Genomic DNA, 20,240 nt, shown 5'->3' on the forward strand with positions numbered 1-20,240 from the left:
CCTCTTCGTCCTCGTCATCGTCTTGCGAGCCCTCTGAGCCGCTCTCAGACTTGGCGCCAGGCTCTTGTGCACCGCCATATGAGAACTCAACTGCTCCATACTGGCCGCTGCCTGTGAATGGCAGCATTCAGCAGAAACAATCACAGCATTTCTTAGTGCATACACACCCAATCAAGCTGCGCAGAGAAGGGAATTTACATCTTGCTTCAACGTGCCACTCACGGACATGACATGGCATGCTAGAGGCAAGTGCGCGGACAGACCAGCTGGGGCCAGAGAGGGCGGTTGGGGTCCCTTGGACTGTCCGCTCTGCAGGTTGAGCTGCCCCACGGCTGTACTTTTTGCTGAGGCCCGCTGCTCCAGGTTCTCATCCTCCGCCAGCAGGATGGCTGTCTCCTCACTGATGCCGAGTTGGAGCATTTTCACCAAGTCTCTGAACGCCTCAAAATTCACCAGCTGCAGCACAGGCAGGAGTGTGAATATTGCTTGAATAGCTTCAAGCCAGGCAAGTATATTTGCTCCCATCTGTGTTGGTGGACTACATTCATGCTATCTGTACCTCATCCAATTCTCGTTCAGCTTCACTTTTCTGGTGTTGGGTGCGGGGGTCAGGCTCTTTGTAGAAGTCCAACAGCGCTCTGCCATCGAACCGATCGATCATCTTCTCCGTGTCACCATTCCATGGGATCATGCTGGCAAGCGTTTCTGCTGCTGCATAGGCGTCCTGATTGCGGTGCAACTTGATGGCACGACCATCTATTCTGAGGGCATGGAGTGGGTCTTCGGCCTGCATGCGCAGTAAATGGGGCTTCAACCCTAATTTTATGGAAGTTACAGACGCATGTTGTCCATAGTGTGAGGGAAATCCCCCCCAAGCACCTGAGAAACGAGCGTTTACCTCGACAATGGCCTGTTCTGCTGCCCTTTCAGACTTTCTCCTTTTATCTTCTGACATAGTCTTAAGCTTTTTGACCTGAGCACGAGCTTCATGATAATAGTTCGCCATCGGATTCGCTGTTCTTTTGCGCACCAGAATCCCAGGCTGGTCAGGACATCGGCTGATCTGCACTCAGCTGCGGGGTCTGATTACCATCTTACCATACATTACTGGTAATTCTGTAGACCCGCGTTGCTTTCACTCGGCCAGTAGTTCAGCTTGCCATCTAGATCCGTACATGAACAGCCATTGCATTGTGCCTCACGATGAAAGATGACATGGACTTGGGGGTGGAGAATGACATCTCCATGAAATTTTATAAGGGACCAGGACACTTACAGAACACTCACAGTGTAAAAGACACTCACGGAAATGCAGCCCAACATAGGCAATGACTCTCAAATGCGAACTCTTCAATGCATGCATCCACGATCCTATCCAACATCCTGCGCCTTTTCTGTCGGGACCTCCAGAGACCCCTGCTCCCTCGGGATCTTCCCTGCCACGATGTTGTTGCTGCTCACGCTATGGATCTGCTCATCGCCAACTGCGCTCCCATCCTGCAAGTATTCCTGGGCCGCAAGAAGCTCCCCATGCACTCCTGCACCGCTGCTCGCGTCCTGCTGCAAGTGCTGATCACACTGCCCCGTGAAAGCCGCGCCACTCGCAGCTGCTCCGGCTGCAGATCGCTCAGGCACAGCCTGCGCATGCGAGCTGCCAGCGACCTCTTTGCTGAGGGGGGACCTGGCGGAAGCCAGGCGGTAGCTGGCGGCCAGGGTGCGGCCGACGCTGAGCCCCTTGAGGGACAGCCATACGCCAAAGAGGCCGGGGTACATGCGCGGCACCACTGACAGCAGGCCGTACACGCAGCCGGCCACGACAAGCGTCGCGCGCGAGGCATACGCTGTCTCTGACGCGCCTAGAAGCCCGCCGTCCATCACTGCAGCCGCCGCGTCAAAGGGCTGCGCACAGAGCAGACCGAATTTTATCAGGCTGAGATGCAAGCATGCCAGTATGCAGTGTTCCAAAAAAGGCATTGCCAATACAACTTGCGGTCCACTAATTATCATGGTCATTACTGAATCCGGATTACCAACCAAACTGCTTCAGCAGTGAATGGGGCTGTCTCACGGGGGCGCTGCTTACCATGAAGAATGCCAGGAGAGGCATCACTCTCTGGGTGACTGCGATGACCTCCAGGTCACTGGTGAACACCCTGGGAATGGCACTCCTCCCCAAGGTCAGCGCGGCCATCAGCGTGAAGCTGAGGCCCAGAGCAATCTGCAAGATCCGAAGTAGCACCGCCCGTGCTGTGCTGCGCTTATTCTGCGGAAGACAAGTAAGGATGCGGTCAGCATAGCAGGGAATCAGTCCAATGCTACATCAGCAGATTACACCCAATGTCCAGTAGACACCTGTCATTGGTGCATGCACCTTGCAGTAAACGTTTGATAACAATCGGATTGGCGGGCTCCTACCTTGCCTAGCTGAGAGGCCACAAGGCTCTGGGCCGTGACGTCCAGGCAGGAGAAGAACTGGATGGAGAAGATGAAGACCTGGCGCGATATCTCATGGGCGGCCAGCGTTGCCGTGCCCATGGTGCTCACCATTGTGGTGCCATACAGAATCACGCCCATCGTGCTGATGTTGCGTAGAGACACTGCAAGCCCGGCCTGCATCGCAGACATGCACAGATGCATGTCAGTGTCCTATATATCGCTGTGCACAAACGAGATCTCAGCACCCATCTTTCCAGCATCCAGTGCCCTATCTTGCACACAGCATGGAGCAGAGGGAAGGGAAATTTACCCGGAGCAGGGGAGCGACATCGCCAATGGAGGGGATGCGGAGCATGTCGGCAAAATTGAGGATGCGCTTGCGGTGCAGCAGGAAGAGCATGGCCCCCACGCCCACATACTGTGACACAGACGTGGCCAGCGCAGCGCCAGCCACACCCCAGCCCAGCCCAAAGATGAACAGGATGTCCATCAGGAAATTCGCCACATTGGACAGCACCGCAGAGTACAGGGGAGTCCTGCAAGGAGCAGCAGTGGGGGTGAGTGCGTGCAGCTGTCACAGCCATCCTGCCACAGTTTGTCCTCTCAGTGGAATGACAAGTTGCAAATGCATCACGCCAAATTGTGGGGGGTGTGCGGAGGAGAGCTGCTCACTTTGTATCCTGAAAGCCACGGAAGCTGCCTGTAGCCACAAACAGGCCGAGTAGGGCAGGGCACGCCACCGCCCTGCAGCGCAGATAGGCCAAGGCATGCACGGCCACCTCCGGTGCAGCCCCCATCTTCTGGAGGAGATATGGTGCGCCATGGTATATGGACAAGCCTGTCACCGTCCCAAAGAATAGTGCAATCCACAATCCCTGAGCTGTCGTTCTAGATGCCTGCAATCCAGCTCTGTGTTGTAACATTGCTGCAAATTCATCCAAAGCCGCTGACACCCAACTTGGAGAAAGCAAACACAACGCCATGCAATTAGAGTGAAAATTCGCTGACCTTCTCGAAATCGTTCTGTGCGACTGCGGCGGCAACAAGGGGGGTCGTGACCACGACCAGGAAGTTGAACAGCATCCCACAGAAGTTGAACATGATCGTGCTGAGGCCCACTGCTCCAAGCTGTGCAGCTCCCAGGCGCCCAACAAAAGCTGGACAGACAGCGCGAGTGACTCTTGAGATCTCAACGCGAATCACTTGCTTGTGTGCAAATGGCTTTTCGGGCAGCACACCTGTGTCTACAAGGCTCATGATGGGGTCCAGAAGGATGGAACCAAGTGCTGGAACTGCAAGCCCGATAATGAGGCCATCATATTCCGTTTTCCAGGCTATGCTGTGCTTTTTATCGGGCTTTGCGTCTAATTGCACCTCTGCTGATGCCACGCTCTGCACCTTGGATGCAATCCATGGACGCAATTGCTGGGCATCCTTTCCAGCTAATCTGCCTGGGCTCACTACTTGCCTTAACCGAGCGCATCTGCGGCTCGATGCAATAGGCAATTTATTATGCAACCTCAGTGCTGCTCCAACATTGCGAACCTGCCCCTGATTGGCAGGTCTGCCCGAGGTGGACGCAACCCCGCTTGTTCTGCTGGTGCAGTCCATCTAAAAAATACTTCAGAGTTGCATGAAGGCAGCAGCAGGTCTTACCACAGACATTCCTGCAAGGTCATGAACCATACAATTGGACAAATTGTGTTGATGATGAAAGTGAAAGGAAACCAATCACGAGCCGCGTCACGTCGTGCTGACATGCACGTTACTAGAACCAGTGGAAAATTGCATAAGCTTGCAGATGTTCATTCGTCTTTTACAATTTTTTGCTCCAAAGGCGATTGATGGTGTGAAAGGTTCACATATCAGATCCAGTCCCCTTCTTGCAACTTGAGCGGCAGGTAGACTTGTGACAGATACTGAAATCCAAAGGAGGACAGAGCCTGGATTTCTGCCTTGACTTTACTGGCAATCATGATTTCCAGCTCTTTCACCCACTCAGCATTCGCCTGAATGAAGTCCTCCTCAAGCTGCAAAAAGACACACATGCACTGATGTCAGTTATCATATGCAGAGAGTGCTATCAGGCAGCGCAGAGGCCACCCTGTTGGTGTGATAAATTGGGCTTAAAGTCAGTCATGGTTGATCAGAGAAGCAAACCCACCAGTCTCTTGCCGGTCCTGATATCTTCATCTGTCATAGGCAGGCGGCACTGCTGCGGGATATTGAAGCGATCCAGATCTGATGGGCGCACTCCAAGCCACTTGATGTCAGGGGTGGTCAGATTGGAGCTGTCATACGACATGTTCATGCTCCCTGTGGAACACACACAATCAGAAGGGTGAATAGGGCCCCATTCAACGGAAAATCTTCGCAGAATAATGCTGTGCTGAGCACACAAGTGGTGTTCAGAAAGCAGGGACACACCCTTCATGTACACTGACAGGATCTTCAAGCCGTAAGGGTCAGAGTCGACAAGCGCCAGCACAGGAATGCGCAATGTGTCTCTGAGCTTCCTCAAAAAGAGCCTGCAACCACAAAACTGTTAAATGCGCATAATGCATGAACGCACTTTGATGAAAGTGATTAATGCAGAAGAACCAGCAGCACACACCTTGAAGCGACATCTGGCTGGCCCTTTGCGGTCAAGATGATGCAAGGGTAGGTATTGTAGAATCGATCTTCTGCCAGGCGCATGAATGCTGCATCCTTCTCCACCAGGAGTATGAAGAGCGCATCGCTCTGGATGTCGGTCACCTGGCAGCAATCATTGTCAGTCCTCAGACAGGTCTTAATTATAATGAGGGAGCTGCAGTGAGTGGCATTGACAGTAAGGTGAAGGCACATGTTGTAAAGTACCTTGTCCACATTGGGCGGAATGGCTTTGCCACCCACGCCCATCCGCTGACAGTCGATCAGATCACCATCCTCCCTGTATGTTAGGCGTCCCACCACAACACCTTTCTCGGAGGCAACCACTGCCCACCAACAACTTTGCCTTTCACTATCCGTAAGTTGATCGATCACACAGGAGGTGACTTCTGAACCAGCAGTTCCTCAGCATCTCCCCGAATAATACTGGCGACTTACCATGCAGGCTGGACCTTGTGCACCCAAGGAAGCATGCCACATCATCCAGTATCGCGTCAGAGTTGCCTTGGTCCTGTAGATCGACGAATTTCAGGCAAAAATATTGAATCGTTAAGTATTGCCAGCAAACCCCGTGGACAGCATGATGCACCATTTGGCTGAAATGCATACCTCGAACAGCTTGACATCTGTGTAGAACAGGTCACGCTTGGTGACGTGGATCTGCTTCATGCACAGCTCATGCACGAGCCCCAGCACGCGCGTTGTGAAGACGGCCTTGCGGCAGGTGGCCGTGCTGGCAAAAGGGCGCTGTGACGTGCTGTCCTTCAGCACTATGCGGTCCAGCTCCGGAACATAGAGCTGCGCATGCATGCATGGTGTGTCTTAGGAAAGCCAAGCAGTCGTGCAAAGATTGCTTTGATGGGATGTGATTTGAAGGCAAGGATTGTATCCACATCACAATAGAAATAGTGATTACAGTGCATATATGAGGGCAGACCTGATTCCCCTTTGCCCGTGACGGTATGTCATACGAGAAGCCCTCTCCCCGCAAGATGGATGAGGCCACCATGTAGATGGCTGCCTCAATCTCATCCAAGACAGCAGAGGCACCTTTGTCCACGACTTCTCTGCAGGCTTGTGGTAGATCAAGGGCAGCCAAACTCCTGCAACAACAGAGGATATATTTCCTCTTGGTGAGCAGCACGCATCAGGATCAGGAATTAAGCGTTGCGAACGAGTAATATGCAACTGAACTTTCTCGAAGCGTACTTTGCAATCCGAGGCTCACGCTCTATGAGCTTGGTGAGCTTTTTCACATGCTGGAGCACTTCCTGTTGGGACCACAGCAAACTTGTCAACATACGTAAATGTGCTGAGTGAAAAATATATATTTTCGATCATACTAATCCATGCATGCCACAGATACCTCAGCGCTCTTTATTTGTCGTTTCGCTGCTTCTGCTGCCTTCTCATCGGTTGTTAGAGGGCGCTTTTTCCCCACAACCTTGGACATCTTTGCTTCTAGTTCAAACTTGGTTCCATCAACACGATTACCATGTGTCACAAGATCATGGATAGGCGTTCAAGTTGGGCATCGTGTGATATGATGTCAAGCGGACTGGGAACTTTCCGCAAGGAAATGTTGCCTGGTGAATCCTTGAGCAAACTTGTTATCTTTAAAACGAGCTATACTCTCTCATTTTCAATCGGCGACAAGAAGGGGGGCAGTTCTTGGGCATTTTCTCGGTGGCAGCAGGTGCAATGCAGGTGACCCGCACATGTGCGACCAAATTTGGCGCCATGCTCCAGTAACTTCATTTCCCTCGAGCAGAATCCTGGACGTTGATCAACTCGCAGAGACACAATGAGAAGCTTTGTGTAAAGATAAGCGACCATGCAGTCGTCCTTGTATTCAAACGGATGCGGTGCCTCATTCTCGGGGCGCTTGCCTACCCGTTCAAGTTCTAGTCAGAGAGCTCTATCAGCTTTTGGGGGCCCTCCAAGGCAGAATCGCAATGCCTTGAAAGCAGTATGCAATGCAGGTGAGATTTATTGTTTCATGTATAAAATTGGATCGAGAGTCTCGATCGGGAGTCTCCTCTTCCTGAATCTTTTAACAGGGACTGGGATACTCTCTTCTCTGTCAAAGAAAGCAAAATGCCTGGGCATGTGCAAGATATCAATATGTGCACTCGAATACTTAATATTTGTGGTGCAGCTGGCACTGAAACTGCTGAAGACTTGGTCCAAAGGGCATCCAGCTCAGGCAATGGGTCTGGGGCTGGAGCACCTGTCGTTCAGCTTGATGGCCGTGCCTTCAGACGTTCTCTCAACAAAACTGGAAGATACGTCAGGAAGCCCATGGACGACGCCGAGAGCCTGGCTCTCATGGAGGAGCATGGAGTGGGCTACTCCTCGACAGGCCTTGTGGCTCGCATGCGCGCCAATGGAAATCTATGGCAGGAAGGGGTGCGTTCAGAACACATCTATCACCTTTGCAGCTTGTCATGCCCGTCTGAGATCACCTGTCAATTAGTAAGTCATCATGTCGGGTTGCATCAGTAGAGTGTCTCTGTTAATTCAAGTGAGAGATGAAGTAATTTTGGGGAGTGTCGGTGGTAGCAGGATGTGAAGGTGAAGCTTGCGAAGGCATATGGTTACTGCTGGGGCGTGGAGAGGGCTGTGCAGATGGCGTACGAGGCCCGCAAGCAGTACCCCAACTCCAAGCTGCATGTTACCAACGAGATTATTCACAACCCCGCTGTCAACCAGGCATGTCGCCCCGACCAGGGTCAATGTACTGATCTTACTATAAAGCACTTGTGCAGAGCTGGCCCTGCTTTCCTTTCTGCAAGGCTCAAGTCCTTGTATGAGGGGCTAACAAGACGGTGTGCCATGATCAGCGGTTGAAAGAGATGGAGGTGAACATCATTGAGGACGTGGGCAAGGGGAAGGACTTCTCAGGGATCAAGGGGGAGGACGTCGTCATTCTGCCGGCGTTTGGCGCCAGCTGGCAGGAAATGAAGATGCTCAGCGACAAGGGCGTCCAGATCGTGGACACTACCTGCCCCTGGGTGGCCAAGGTACTTGGATCTTACCACCTGACTTTATAACACGAGCTCTGGGGCGACCATATTGTGAGCAGGGCTCTGTCAAGCTTCGCTTCTGCTGCCTGTGCTCCCACTCCATGACTCTGGGTATTGCACAACTTTTATAGCAGAGCTTCTGGGCAGCACATGATCCACCCATAGCAGCTCTCTTGGAAGGCGCTGCGGCCAGGGAGCCACCTTGGATGGAATTATAAGCAGCAGAAATCACTTTGCTGTCCTGCGGATCTAAGCGCGTGGACATGCACGACAACGCCACACAACGCCGTCCTAAGGCAGGCATCCGCGCAGGTGTGGAGCGCCGTGGACAACCAGGCGCGCAAGCAGCACACCTCCATCATTCACGGCAAGTACTCGCACGAGGAGACCATCGCCACCGCCTCATTCGCCACCACCTACCTCATCGTGAGGGACATCCCAGAGACGCAGTATGTCGTGGACTACATCCTCAACGGCGGAGACAGGGAGGAGTTCCTTGCAAAGTTCTCAAATGCTATGTCTGAGGTGCGTGCATGCTCTTGGCGCTGTGCCGCTTCTGCACGCAGGAGGCTCACATTGCGCACATGTTTGATTGGAAACGTCAGGAGCACTCCGTGCATTTTTTCAAGTGCAATCTTCATGGCTTTGCGTTGAAGTTGATTGTGGGGATCTAAGTTGAATGGTGCTTGTGTGCAGGGCTTTGACCCTGACAGGGATCTGCTGCGCATCGGACTGGCCAACCAGACGACCATGCTGCGCGACGAGACGCTGACCATCGGCAAGATGCTGGAGAAGACTATGATGCAGAAGTATGGGCCGGCCGAGCTGAAGGACCACTACATGGTCCTGGACACCATCTGCGACGCCACACAGGCAGGCTCCTCTCCCTTGCTCGCTGTGCATGTCCTGCATGCTGCAGACTGGATCTCTTGGATGCCCTGTCCTGCTTGTCTTCGCATGTTCCTCCTCTCCTGCTCTGCCGTGAGTCACCCTGCTGTATTGTGTGTTATTACACTGCAGCACTAATGCTGCATGCCATCACAGAGACTTCTTGCAACCCTCTGTCCAGTGCATGGCTGGATTGGATGGTGCATGGCCCCCAAATGCAGCAGGTTGCCCTGTTTGGAGAAAATCTGATTACTCATCTGTCTGATTGCAGGAGCGGCAAGATGCGGTGACAGAGCTGGTGCAGAAGCAGAGCGACCCTGCCGAGCGCGTGGACTTCATGCTGGTTGTGGGCGGCTTCAACTCCTCCAACACTTCCCACCTGCAGGTGCGCGCCTTGCTGCAAAGCGCTGCACAGTTGCAAATCACGCACTGTTTCACAGATGCAACCTGTTCCTGTGCACACAATCTCTGTGGGAAGCTGAGAGCAGCTTGACGTACTGCTCTTGAGAGAGCAGAGTGGGAGTATTCACACTAGAAGTCATTGGGGATGTTTATCATGAGGCGCTAAGGTCCACGCCCGCTGGTCTGCAATCATTTTGTTTTGCCATCTGCCTTGCCGAAACGATGGCATGCCTGGCTGTGCTGTGACTCGAGAGGAGGCCATTTACCATCAGCTGGTCTGTGTACGCGCAGGAGATTCCGGAGATGGCGGGCGTGCCGTCCTTCTGGGTCAATTCAGCGGCGTGCGTGGATGTGGAGCACAACAAGATCACCCACAAGTTGGCGCATGGCGAGCTCGTGGAGACGCAGCCCTGGCTGCGCGATGGACCGATCACAGTGGGCGTCACCTCCGGCGCATCCACACCGGACCGCGCAGTTGAGGAGGTCCTGGACAAGCTGTTCAGGATCAAGGACCCATCCTTCTCGGGCATCGCGCAGCTGTCCATGGAGGCCGCCCTCACGCCGCCCTCGCGGCCAGAGCACTGAGCGGCGTCACTAGAAATGCGTGGCACGGAGCCGGTTGCAGGTTCGAGGAGTGGTGGACTCACGTTGTGCGGCAATGAAGACTTTTGATGGACCGAGTGGGCATTTATAGGATGTGCAGATGATTTTATGACGATTGTGCGCATCACACTGTGACATTAGGTGATGGTCATCATGATGGCAGTCCTGCTAGGATTTTTTTACGATCACCATCTGGTGTGGGGCAAGAGCATCATTGATTGATTAATATACACAAGGTTGTACCATGAGATTTGTGCAGTTCACGCCGTGCACTGCCCATGTAACCTTGCACTGTGATGTCATCTGTTGGAATGCAATCCAAGCGAACGATCTGATCAAATAATAGAGGGACAGAGAAGAAAATTCACTATATATTTAGCCACACAAGACTGATCAAAAGAGACCACATTCAAGGCCTTCTCCCTAAACACAAAAACCCCTTTACGAGGGGTGATGAGCCGTAAGGGCTTCGTCGTCTTAGGGCTCCATTGGTTTGCATGTTTGGACTTAGGTGTAGGAGGGTCTGCTCAAGCCGCATGTATTTAACGCTCCCTAATGTGAGGTGAGGACATCCGTGGCAGGGCCAGGGAAACAGTACATCCGCTGAGTGCTAGCGAGCTTCCTAAAACCCGTGCGGCAGAGTGTGGAGGTTTGAAGACAGATCTTCATTATATTTAATTTAGCGCTCGAATGAGGCCTGTACAGCGGGAATGCAATTCACACATGCAATCCTATCACATTACATCGATAAAATCATGTACTCTTCCAAGATGTCATTGTAGGTCAAAAGCGATGGCTGCCCTCATGGAAGCAGCCATGCAGCTTGCTTCTTCACTGACAAGCTTGCGGCACATTATTTGAACCTTCAAATGGAAGACTCTATGCATACGCCAGGACTGCTTTCTTGAACACAGCTGCAGGAAAGACCGGCTCCACTGTTTATGAAGACATTTATTCCAGTTTCCACATCCAATGTCGCATGATCACAAGCCCAGCAGCAAATCCACAGGAAAGCCTGCATCTTGCAAGGCCTGCAGCTGCTGTGCTTGCTCAATTAGATCGGTGGGCAGTATGGGGACAAGCTTGGCCGGCTTGCCTGCACCCACATCCTGCCCACCTCCCTCTGGTTCGGCCGGACTTGCTGGAATGAGCTCTGGCGCTCTGTAAGAGACCCCAGGCTGCACCACAAAACAAGCTGTCAGTCCAAGCATGTCCTTCTACCATCCATTTGCTAGGATGTCACACAGGCATGGCTCGGAGAGTATGTATGGCGGCCATTGTTCTGCAGCAAGAAATTGCCCATCATCTGGAAGGAAAAAGAATGCTGGCGCGGCTGCTGAGATGGTATTAAAGATCACCTGCTGCATGTTGCAAGCGCGCTGCGTGGCGGCCTCCTCGCTCTCCTCCCCGCTGCCCGGCCGCTCCCGCTGCAACGCCTGCACGGATTGCGGGGCCGTCCACGCCACGTTCGGCCTCCACTCAGGTGCCTCCTGCCGCGGCTGCGGCTGCTGCGCAGGTCCCTGCGCGGCCTGCTGGGGCTGCTGGGGCGGCCGGTACTGCACGGCGCGCGACAATGCAACAGGCGAGTGGTGGCTCGCGGCCGGCAGCTGTGGCTGCGCACTGGCGCCGGCGTGCGGCATGTGTCCAGGCTGCCGCTGCAACTGCGGCTGCTGCGGCAACTGCCACGGCTGCTGCTGCAGCTGTGGCTGCTGTGGGTTGCCAACAAGCCCCTGCTGATGGGCGGGCGGCACTGCATGCGGAGTGCGCCCCTGCACAGCACCACAGAAACATCATGGCTCATTCAATCATCATGCACAGCAAGCAAGTGCACAATCCCCTCTGGATCTCCTGCACCTTCACATGCTCTAGGCAGGGTATCACGCTGTTGCACAAAGCTGCAGGCCAGCTTGTGGAAGACTGTTCAGGAGGCTGCAGGCCCACACACCTGGGAGGGCAGAAGGTGAGGGCTACTGGGGCGGAGGTTTGCTCGGCGCTTGGCGGCGACATCCAGTAGAGAGTTGTTGTCCAGACGCGAGCTCTTGGACGGCCCGGGCCGGCCGCTCAGCCCGGCAGCGCCCGCCAGCCGGCTGCGCTCCTTCTCCTTGGCCCTCACAATCTCGTCTGCTGACAAGACCTTCCTGGGAGACTGGGCCTGTTCTGACTTGTCCAAGCTCCTGCACAACAGCACAAGGGCCGTCAGACTTGCTGTGAATCTTAGAAATTTCTATTATATATGAAAGTAATTTGTACACAGGGAAGGGCTGAGGCACTTGAAGGCGAGGGTCTGCATTGTCAGAGCCAGACAGCTTTGCACACACCAGAGAAGTGAGTAGATGAGGAGAGTACACACCCCAGTCTGCCGGCCATGCCGCGGTAGAATGTGTTTGATGGCTTCAGCAGCTCCGCCTGACCGTGGCTCTGCTGGAAAGCCATTTGCACAGGCGCCGGAGCTGCATTCATCACAGCACAGCAACCCTTGGCACATCTTCATTCATGCATCTAATGCAGGCATTTCACCTCAGCTGCAATGCCCGGGACCCTCACCCTGGAACTCCCACCAGGAAAAGATTGACGATAACCGTGAGAAGAAGCAGACTGTGATAGAATGAAATCTAAAGGAACGAAAATAAAAGATTGGCCCACCTGGCGCACTCAGCTGCTGGGGTGGTTGGCGCCCAGCAGAGACGGGCGTCCCTGGTTTGAAGACCTGCAGCTGCACAGAGGCCAGCCATTGCGGCGCGGCGCTCTCTGGGTGGCCAGTGGTGACCGGCTGAGCAGGTGCAGAAACCCGCACAGGAGGCGGGGGAGGCCGCATGGGAGCAGCAGCCGCCTGGAATATTGGCTGCTCCAGATGGTACCAGTGTGACAATAAAGCTGTTGCTGCCGTGGCAATGCAGCGCGTCCTGCCAGCACACGAGCTTGTTCACTGCAAGGTACTCCTTTCAATCACAGTAGTGCAAAAATCAGGCGAGAGTCATATAATCTGGAGGGCATGATCTATTGTCACGGGGCGTTTGCTGATGAGCAGAGGGCACACCTGTACTTTTGGAGGCGGCCGATGGTCTTCTGCAGGCTGCTGTTCTTGAGCAGGGCGATGGGCACGGGCAGGCGCTGCAGCACGCTCAGCAGCAGCCGCAGCACCGTGCTCTGCTTGTCCTGCTCCGCCCACCTGCCCACAACTCACCCGTCTCATGCTTCTGCTTCATGCGCAGACTTGCTGATGCACACAGCTCCAGTTCAAAGTCTACCGCACAAATCTCGCCTTTCCCATTTCCTTTTCCGAGCTTTTTCAGTGCCTAATGTTGTCAGTGTCAAAGGGGCTATGCCTCTCAGGAGCATCCTACCATCACCCTAGATCTTTAAAGTTGTAAGTGCCATTACAAATGTGTCCTGCCAGAGGCAAGGTGCATGTGCGAAAAAGCTGCAGGCTGTCCCTTGTTGGACTCAGCAGATCCAAGCAAGACCCAATCGACCAGGGGCACCGTGCTCAGTACTTGTATCAGAAATATGGCATCCTCTAGATGGGGCATCCTGTTTCAGCATAAATAGCAGGGATGCGTAAAGGTGATCCCGCCAGCCGGGGCCCATGATGTTCAATACAGTGGACCAGAGGGAAGCTTGGAGAGGTGAGTGCGGTTCACCCGGCCCAGTCGTCGAGGGTGTCAAGAGCGCGGCCGCTGCCGGCCAGCTGCGCCAGAACCTGCGACGAGGCCGTGCGCATCAGCGCATGCAGCAGCGCCTCGCGCACCTCTGCACTCGCCGCCCGCGCCATCAGCAACGCCACTGGCCCTGCCATGCGCACCACACGTCATCGGTATCGCTCCCGGGAGACATACCGTAATATGAGCATAATCACCAAAAGACATAGATCTTTCTTCTGACTCACAGTCCAGCTTGTGGGCAGTAATGGTGTCTCCAAGTAGCGACATGCACACCAACCATTTGTTTTCAATGCGTCTCACACGGGCAGACATGTCCCGCTTGTGAGCTGGGTCCGACAAGTCATTGCCCCCTTGTATGCAGAGGAATGCCTCGCAGCTGTCCGGTCTATGCAGTCTGTTCCCTCTGTGGGGTGGGTTGCATTCGGATACATGGTTCAAAAGAAAAGCTGCACCTGCATGTTTGGCAGAGGCTACGCCGCCATTTTCGTCCAGGTACCGCTGCAGCTCAACCAGGCCAGCCTTCCTGGCCGCATCCAGGCTTTCCAACTCAACCATGGACGTGCCTGCCACCGCAGCAGCCACAGCCTCCTCCTGCGCACATGCAATCCCCAAATCTGCATCAGCGCCATGTTGCTCGACACGCCACAGAGCGGCACCAATGTTTCAGACCCCGAAAGGATCAGTCATGATCAAAATAAGCTGATCTGGCATGTATACCTTGCTGATCCGTGACAGGACAAATGCTTGAACAGCCAGGCTCAAACTTACATTCGGCGGCACTTGAACCACCGGAAAATGATGCAGCGCGCACCGCAAGGGATGCAGAGGCAGAGGAGGCAGAGGCGGCGTTTGTGAGCATCGTCCGGAGGTCTGTCGCCGTCATCGGGGAGGCGTGCGGCTGGCCGGCACCCGCGGGCCGCGCGGGGGTGGCCGCCTGCGACTGAGGGAACCCGGCGGCCGCCACTGACGGCTGCAGACTTGCGCTGGAACCCCCGTTGGCTGTGGCAGACAGCGCCGGGGCCGACTGAGCAGCTGACTGAGGGGTGAATTGAGGGTGCATCGGCGGGGCGGCTGGTGTGCCACCCAGCGCAGCAGGAGCGCTGCTGCCAGACAGAGGGAGCTGGGGTGCTGTGGGACTGGATGTGAGGAGGTCGGCCGCTGCAGATGGCGCCTCCGCTGCGGAGACCTTGCGCTGCAGTTTCTGCATGAAGGCGCGTACGTTGCTGCGCAGCTTGGTGAAGTACTCGCGCACCTGCGACTCTGAGCACCCTGCCTGCGGCACATGCCCCATCCAGTCAACACAGCTGAATTTGCTCCCACCATACGTGCGAGATAATGTATTCTGCCTCCTGGCTGCCCCCTGCCTGGTGAGACCGGGAGATTCAGAGTCTTCTAATGGGGGTATTTCTCTCCATTGTTGGCCACAATGACAAGCCAAACTGACACATGAAGCAGATGAGGAAAGAATATTGAAAAGGGATGGAGATGGGCCCACCTGATTCGCCAGCACTTGGGCGTCCTCCCTGCCCAGAGTGTCCTGGACCCCAAAGAGTGTCAGCAGCACCGCCTCAGACTCTGGGGACAGCCGCGATGTCTTGGCGGCAGGAGATGTCCCTGTCACTGCCACCGGTGGGCCCACGCCATTTGCTTTGATCGGTGTACCTTTTGCATCATTATTCTGTCACCTCAGTAGTGATTATGTTTGCCAATCCGCAGGAAATTGTGCTGGGAATGAAGGACATCAGACTGAACAGCTGTGAGGTAATTGTCTTGGAAGCTGGAAGAAGGTACCGCTGGCAGTGGCTTTCTCCACTGTCTTGGACGCGGCCTCGTCTTTGCTGATGGGATCTTGCCCGGTCAGCAAGATCTGCTTCTCAATGATATTCTGCAGCAATAGGGTTTGTCGTTCGAACTCCTTCCGCAGCTTGCCGGCTAAGCGTCTCTGGACAACCCCAAAAACCTATCATCACTTTCATTTGCATGTGTGCCTTCTGACCGTGCAGAAGGCCAGTGGTGTTATTTGCAAATCTTCAACATGCCAGTTGCAGACATTATTATGCGCAAGCGTGCACTTCTCCCATCATGCCATCATGTGCATACCCACCTGACCAGCAGTGAGGACCTGCTTAGTCACTTCTGGTGGGGGGTCCTTTGCCACTTCAAGAGCTTCCCTTGCTATGGTCCCCACCAGATCAGCATTCATGTTGCTCTCTTTGCTTGATGCACTTCCCTTTGGGGCTAAATGTTCAGCATGACGACCCTCTTTCAGAATTTCCCCTGTGGCCATATTCTGCACTGACGGGTTCTGGTGAGGGCCAGTAATCGAGTCCGCGTCCATTGTTTTGATCTCAAACGACTGTAAACGGCTATCTCGGGAGATAACGAGGAGCGCGCACGATATACAACCTTTTTATGACTACACCCTTTTCATGTTGGACCTCTTGTAGATCCACATTCTAATGGCTTTTTGCGTCAGCATGCCAGATTGATGCGAAATATGCTACACGCACCAGCGTATCTGCGCAAGATGCATTCGTATGGCCTGTTCGTGCATACTTGGAAGAGTGTATATGTCAGAAAGTGGTTCCGAAGCGCAGCACCACTCCGGTCAAGGAGGACGTGATGTGCTCACGAGATGCATCAAACACTTTGCGACAAGGTGCGTGCTTGAGAGCAGATCTGGAGGACATATGCACAGCTCCCAAGAAGACTTCCATGTTGGAAGCCAGATTAGGAGACAGCTTCAGTCGGTCATCATTTAAATTTGCCCGGATTTATTCTGGCGAAAGTGGCTATGCTTTGGCATAGGCTGGTCCTGTCACAGGAACTGTGGACTGTGCAAGGCACTGGCCAAAGTGAATGGATTATCATAATCCTTTCATTTGGAAATGTGGGTCTGTGATGGCCGCGGCCGTAAATACGGCCGTAAATTCCTACAGATATTTTCTTCAAAGACCGCTGCAGCTCCGAGCTCAGACTCGGAGTCAGCACATTGGCAGCTGGCAGCCAGGCTGCTAGTGGCACCCTGCCAGGCGCAGAGATCAGCCTAGGCATCAAAGCTCAGGGCACTTGCCCTGATCATGATGACAGGCTCGGTCCCAATATGCCGGCCATGAGCATGCAGGCAGTGCATGCACAATGGCGACTACGATCATTCAATGCAAGATGCTACCATCCGACTCGGATGAGTCATGGTTGGTAGTGGTCCAACTTCTGGCAGTTGAACGTTGAATGCCATTCTCAGTGAGCAGGACGGTCATTTGGACTGTCCAAATTGGACAGTCAGCTGTCCTCAGCATGCTGCCGAGATGCATCGATGAGATATCTCTGTTCGATTGATCATGGATATCCAGCAGGTATTTTACAGTCAAAATCTGGAAGGTTTGCATCATTGTTTACTCAACAGTTTTATGTCACACATTTCTCCACACTGGCAATTCATTCCTCGACAGAAAGGTACTATTGATGCAGTGACTAACGTGCGCGCACGCTCTGCAGCGCCTTGAAACCCCCAAATAAATGCACACAGGAACACGTCGTACATGTACAAAGACAAACCTAGAGACAAACTCTCAATACAGCACCCCGTCACAGCCAGTGTTCATTCGCAATATATGCAAGGTTGTCAGCTTCCAAGTTGGCAAAGGTGAGCCAGGTGGTTTGAAGACCCTTGGCCAGTGCAGGCTGCACACCTTGTCTGGGACCCTGAGGGGCCCCACACCTGCATCTACACAAATTCGCACCCAACAGAAGCTCTCCTGTGGAGCTCCTCACGCGTAGATCAAAGGCACACACAGTGTGACAAGCAACGTCAATGAAACAGTCCAGGACATACGTTCGCAATCGTTTGAATATCCTTCGATCGGCTGGACGCTTGAATTGCAATTCCTCTCTCGCAACGGCAACGATGGCATGCATGCATTCCTATTCACAGGCTCCATACTAGTGCCGTCCTGGCAGTGTTGTGCAGCAATTGAAAGGCGACGAGTCAGCAGGCTGAGAGCTTTGTGTGTCGCTATTTGCAATGCATCATTGATCAGTCCACCATCAAAAGATCTGGGTGAGCGGGTTCCAGGCTTGCGCTGTATTCCTCCACTGCACTTCCTTATCCATGCCAGGAGCTACAGCAGGATCCAGCGTAGGAAGGAGGCGGCGTCGAGAATGACCCGAAAAACCAGGCCTCGTCCAAAATTGTGTCCAAGTCCTCCAGGGGGTGGCAGGGGACAGGATGTTCCTCTGCGCTCAGCTCTGACAGCAGCTCATACGACAGGCAAGGGGCGCCCTGCAGTTCATGCTGCATGGGGGCAGCAGGCACTGCACATGATGAGGCGCTCACACCGATCAGCCGTATGTTCTGCTCAAAGCTGCGCCGCAGATACTCAGCCTGCGCATGCACACACAGAACTCAATTCAACCCACTGATACTGCGAGATCTAATCTGTCCTTACATTTTGTAGGACCAAGTTGTGAGGCATGACAACACTGCTGGACATGCACTTTTAAAGCCGACAAATGACAGAGACCAAAGAGTTATTTGAGAACAGGATATAGGGAGATAGATAGGGGCGCACCCTGGCTTCGCCCACAGTGAGCTGCGGCGAGTCCTGCAGCCGGCACTGCACATACTGCTCCTGGCGCCAGGCCAGCAGCGGAGTGTCATCGTCCAGCCGCGACACCGGCAGCGCAGCCGCCTCCTTGCTCGGCCCCACCTCCTCCTTTCTCAGCCCCACCAGGCTCCTGCAGACTCCCTTCAGCACGGCCAGCACCCCGGGCCTCCTCCCCTCCTTCTGCCTCCTGGTGGAGATACTCTCCTCGTCGCTGCCGCGCTCAAGCAGCACAGGGGCGGGTGCTTGGCAGGGCAGATCCTGCGCATGCTGGGCGCGATCTGGTACTGGGCCCCATGGCGCAAGGACCAGGTCCTCTGCCACAGCGGGGAGATGAGATTCCACTGGAAGGCTGCAGTGTGCGAAGGCTGGTGGGGGACTGATGCCGGTGGACAGTGCTAGGGGCGGCACAGCATTTGCCGACGCAGACAGCGCCCTGAACGGGGTCGGGCTTGGCTTCAGGGTGTATGTGCTGCATGGCAGGGACTGGGCTGACGCCTGCAACACACACCAAGGACTGAGTCGCTGCCATTTGGGCCTCCCGCACTGACCCCAGGGCAGAGGAAATGAGTGTATAGCCGGTTGAATCAGACCCAGACCTTGTAAGCTGCAAGCTGGGTGGCGTTGTGCCTTGAGGTTGTGGGACTCTGTTCGCTCAGGTCGGAGTCACCTGCGGCGTAGCAAGCATGCACGTTAGTCATGGAACGACCTGCAGAGAGACCTTGATTTGTGCACACAGCTGCGCAAATCAGCGAGGCAAAAAGTAACAGATGCTCAGCAGGAGGGCAGCATACTTTGCACATCGCTGTCTGTTGTCCTAGAAGAGCGGTCGCAAGCCCCAGCAGCTGTAGGCAGTGACACCCCTGTGCCATACAGCTGCCAGTGATGCAAGGCCATACATGCCATCTAGAAAATATGTTCATTCTGACTGCGATTGGCATTGCTCTCGGAATCTGAAGCAGAGGCTGCACCTGGCGTGTGGGCGGGTTTGTTGAGCTGGCCCAGGGTTGACTTTGCAAAACACATCGGAGAGACTGGAGAGTAGGCGTCGAAGTCTTTTCGAAAACTTACGTCTGGCGCTCGGTGGCCATCAAGCGGCCTTTGCACACAGACAGACATGGGCTGGTCTCTCTGAAGGGTTTTCCCTGCATGACAGGGGTTGGAACACAGTCAGACAGAATGTGTCTAAAGCCTTGCAGTCTGTATTGATGATTATGAATGTCCATTATCATTGGCAAAGTATCCAGGGGAATGCAATTTCCCGTGTCTTCTTGGTCAAACCCAATATCGCCTTGAGCATTGTAAAACGCTTGTCGGCAAGCATTTGAAGACGTGCCGGCAAATACGGGACAGACATTTCAATAGCATATGAAAATTGCTGAACAGCCGGATGTCTCAGTTTCATTGAGAAGGAAACGTGCCGGTTGAACCTGCGCACCCGAGGAGATCCTTCTCGCCGAAAGTGGTGTCGGCAACAAGATGTCGTGCGTGGACAATGATACTATGGCAATAGAGTACCCTCTTTAGTTCAGCGAACAGCTTTCTGCTATTAGGGTCTCAATCTGTACGTCTCGGACGGACCCTGAATTTTAGGTGAAACCCGAAAACGGGGGGTTGCTTCAGGCCCCATAAGGGGGTTCGTTACTTGAGCATTACATTGTGAGCATTGCCATATTGCAAGTGGGGAAGAGCTCATCATGGTCGCCGCTTCGATTACAAGGGCCGGACTTCAAGAGATCCCAGGAAAAAAATATTAAATCATCCACCCTGTAGGTCCTGAAGGACCCTGTAGGTTTTCCAAGACTGGAGTTGCATGTGCAACTTTTATGTGGATCTCTATCTTGTCCTTCGGAAAGAAAAACAACCACTTAGGACTTGAACGAGAGTCTTTGTCTCGCAAATTGTTATTGTTCAATTAGCAGCACGCGCGCATTGTCAACACAGTCGTCAGCAGATCTAATGGTTGT

General features: G+C 54.0%; 5 protein-coding genes across 5 annotated transcripts; 1 reads left to right on the forward strand and 4 right to left on the reverse strand.

Annotated features, from left to right (window-relative positions):
- Positions 1 to 1,371: 1,371 nt before the first annotated feature.
- On the reverse strand, positions 1,372 to 3,537 carry COCSUDRAFT_83477 (hypothetical protein; the record flags this gene model as incomplete). The annotated part of the gene is made up of 6 exons (XM_005647007.1): positions 1,372 to 1,899; positions 2,084 to 2,263; positions 2,416 to 2,610; positions 2,747 to 2,972; positions 3,109 to 3,236; positions 3,445 to 3,537. The coding sequence occupies 6 exons, from the start codon at positions 3,535 to 3,537 to the stop codon at positions 1,372 to 1,374; spliced, it is 1,350 nt and encodes a 449-aa protein (XP_005647064.1).
- Positions 3,538 to 4,301: 764 nt separating this feature from the next.
- Positions 4,302 to 6,541, reverse strand: COCSUDRAFT_42760 (topoisomerase; the record flags this gene model as incomplete). The annotated part of the gene is made up of 10 exons (XM_005646946.1): positions 4,302 to 4,466; positions 4,601 to 4,752; positions 4,864 to 4,964; positions 5,051 to 5,193; positions 5,296 to 5,414; positions 5,527 to 5,599; positions 5,698 to 5,886; positions 6,026 to 6,191; positions 6,298 to 6,359; positions 6,455 to 6,541. 10 exons carry the CDS (start codon positions 6,539 to 6,541, stop codon positions 4,302 to 4,304), a joined length of 1,257 nt encoding a protein of 418 aa, XP_005647003.1.
- A 248-nt stretch (positions 6,542 to 6,789) lies between these two features.
- Positions 6,790 to 10,034, forward strand: COCSUDRAFT_53820 (4-hydroxy-3-methylbut-2-enyl diphosphate reductase; the record flags this gene model as incomplete). Its single annotated transcript, XM_005646947.1, has 8 exons — positions 6,790 to 6,808; positions 7,316 to 7,497; positions 7,663 to 7,800; positions 7,932 to 8,111; positions 8,427 to 8,639; positions 8,811 to 8,987; positions 9,274 to 9,387; positions 9,696 to 10,034. 8 exons carry the CDS (start codon positions 6,790 to 6,792, stop codon positions 9,987 to 9,989), a joined length of 1,317 nt encoding a protein of 438 aa, XP_005647004.1. The 3' UTR covers positions 9,990 to 10,034.
- Positions 10,035 to 10,990: 956 nt separating this feature from the next.
- COCSUDRAFT_56144 (hypothetical protein) lies at positions 10,991 to 15,872 on the reverse strand (the record flags this gene model as incomplete). The annotated part of the gene is made up of 12 exons (XM_005646948.1): positions 10,991 to 11,185; positions 11,366 to 11,776; positions 11,953 to 12,181; positions 12,358 to 12,457; positions 12,651 to 12,910; positions 13,045 to 13,176; positions 13,649 to 13,796; positions 14,122 to 14,260; positions 14,481 to 14,942; positions 15,165 to 15,283; positions 15,461 to 15,554; positions 15,774 to 15,872. 12 exons carry the CDS (start codon positions 15,870 to 15,872, stop codon positions 10,991 to 10,993), a joined length of 2,388 nt encoding a protein of 795 aa, XP_005647005.1.
- Positions 15,873 to 17,774: 1,902 nt separating this feature from the next.
- On the reverse strand, positions 17,775 to 19,302 carry COCSUDRAFT_66641 (hypothetical protein; the record flags this gene model as incomplete). The annotated part of the gene is made up of 5 exons (XM_005646949.1): positions 17,775 to 18,053; positions 18,241 to 18,771; positions 18,873 to 18,943; positions 19,068 to 19,136; positions 19,245 to 19,302. The coding sequence occupies 5 exons, from the start codon at positions 19,297 to 19,299 to the stop codon at positions 17,775 to 17,777; spliced, it is 1,005 nt and encodes a 334-aa protein (XP_005647006.1).
- Positions 19,303 to 20,240: the final 938 nt, after the last annotated feature.

Source organism: Coccomyxa subellipsoidea (genome assembly GCF_000258705.1).
Source record: "Coccomyxa subellipsoidea C-169, whole genome shotgun sequence".
Taxonomy (NCBI): Eukaryota; Viridiplantae; Chlorophyta; class Trebouxiophyceae; family Coccomyxaceae; genus Coccomyxa; species Coccomyxa subellipsoidea.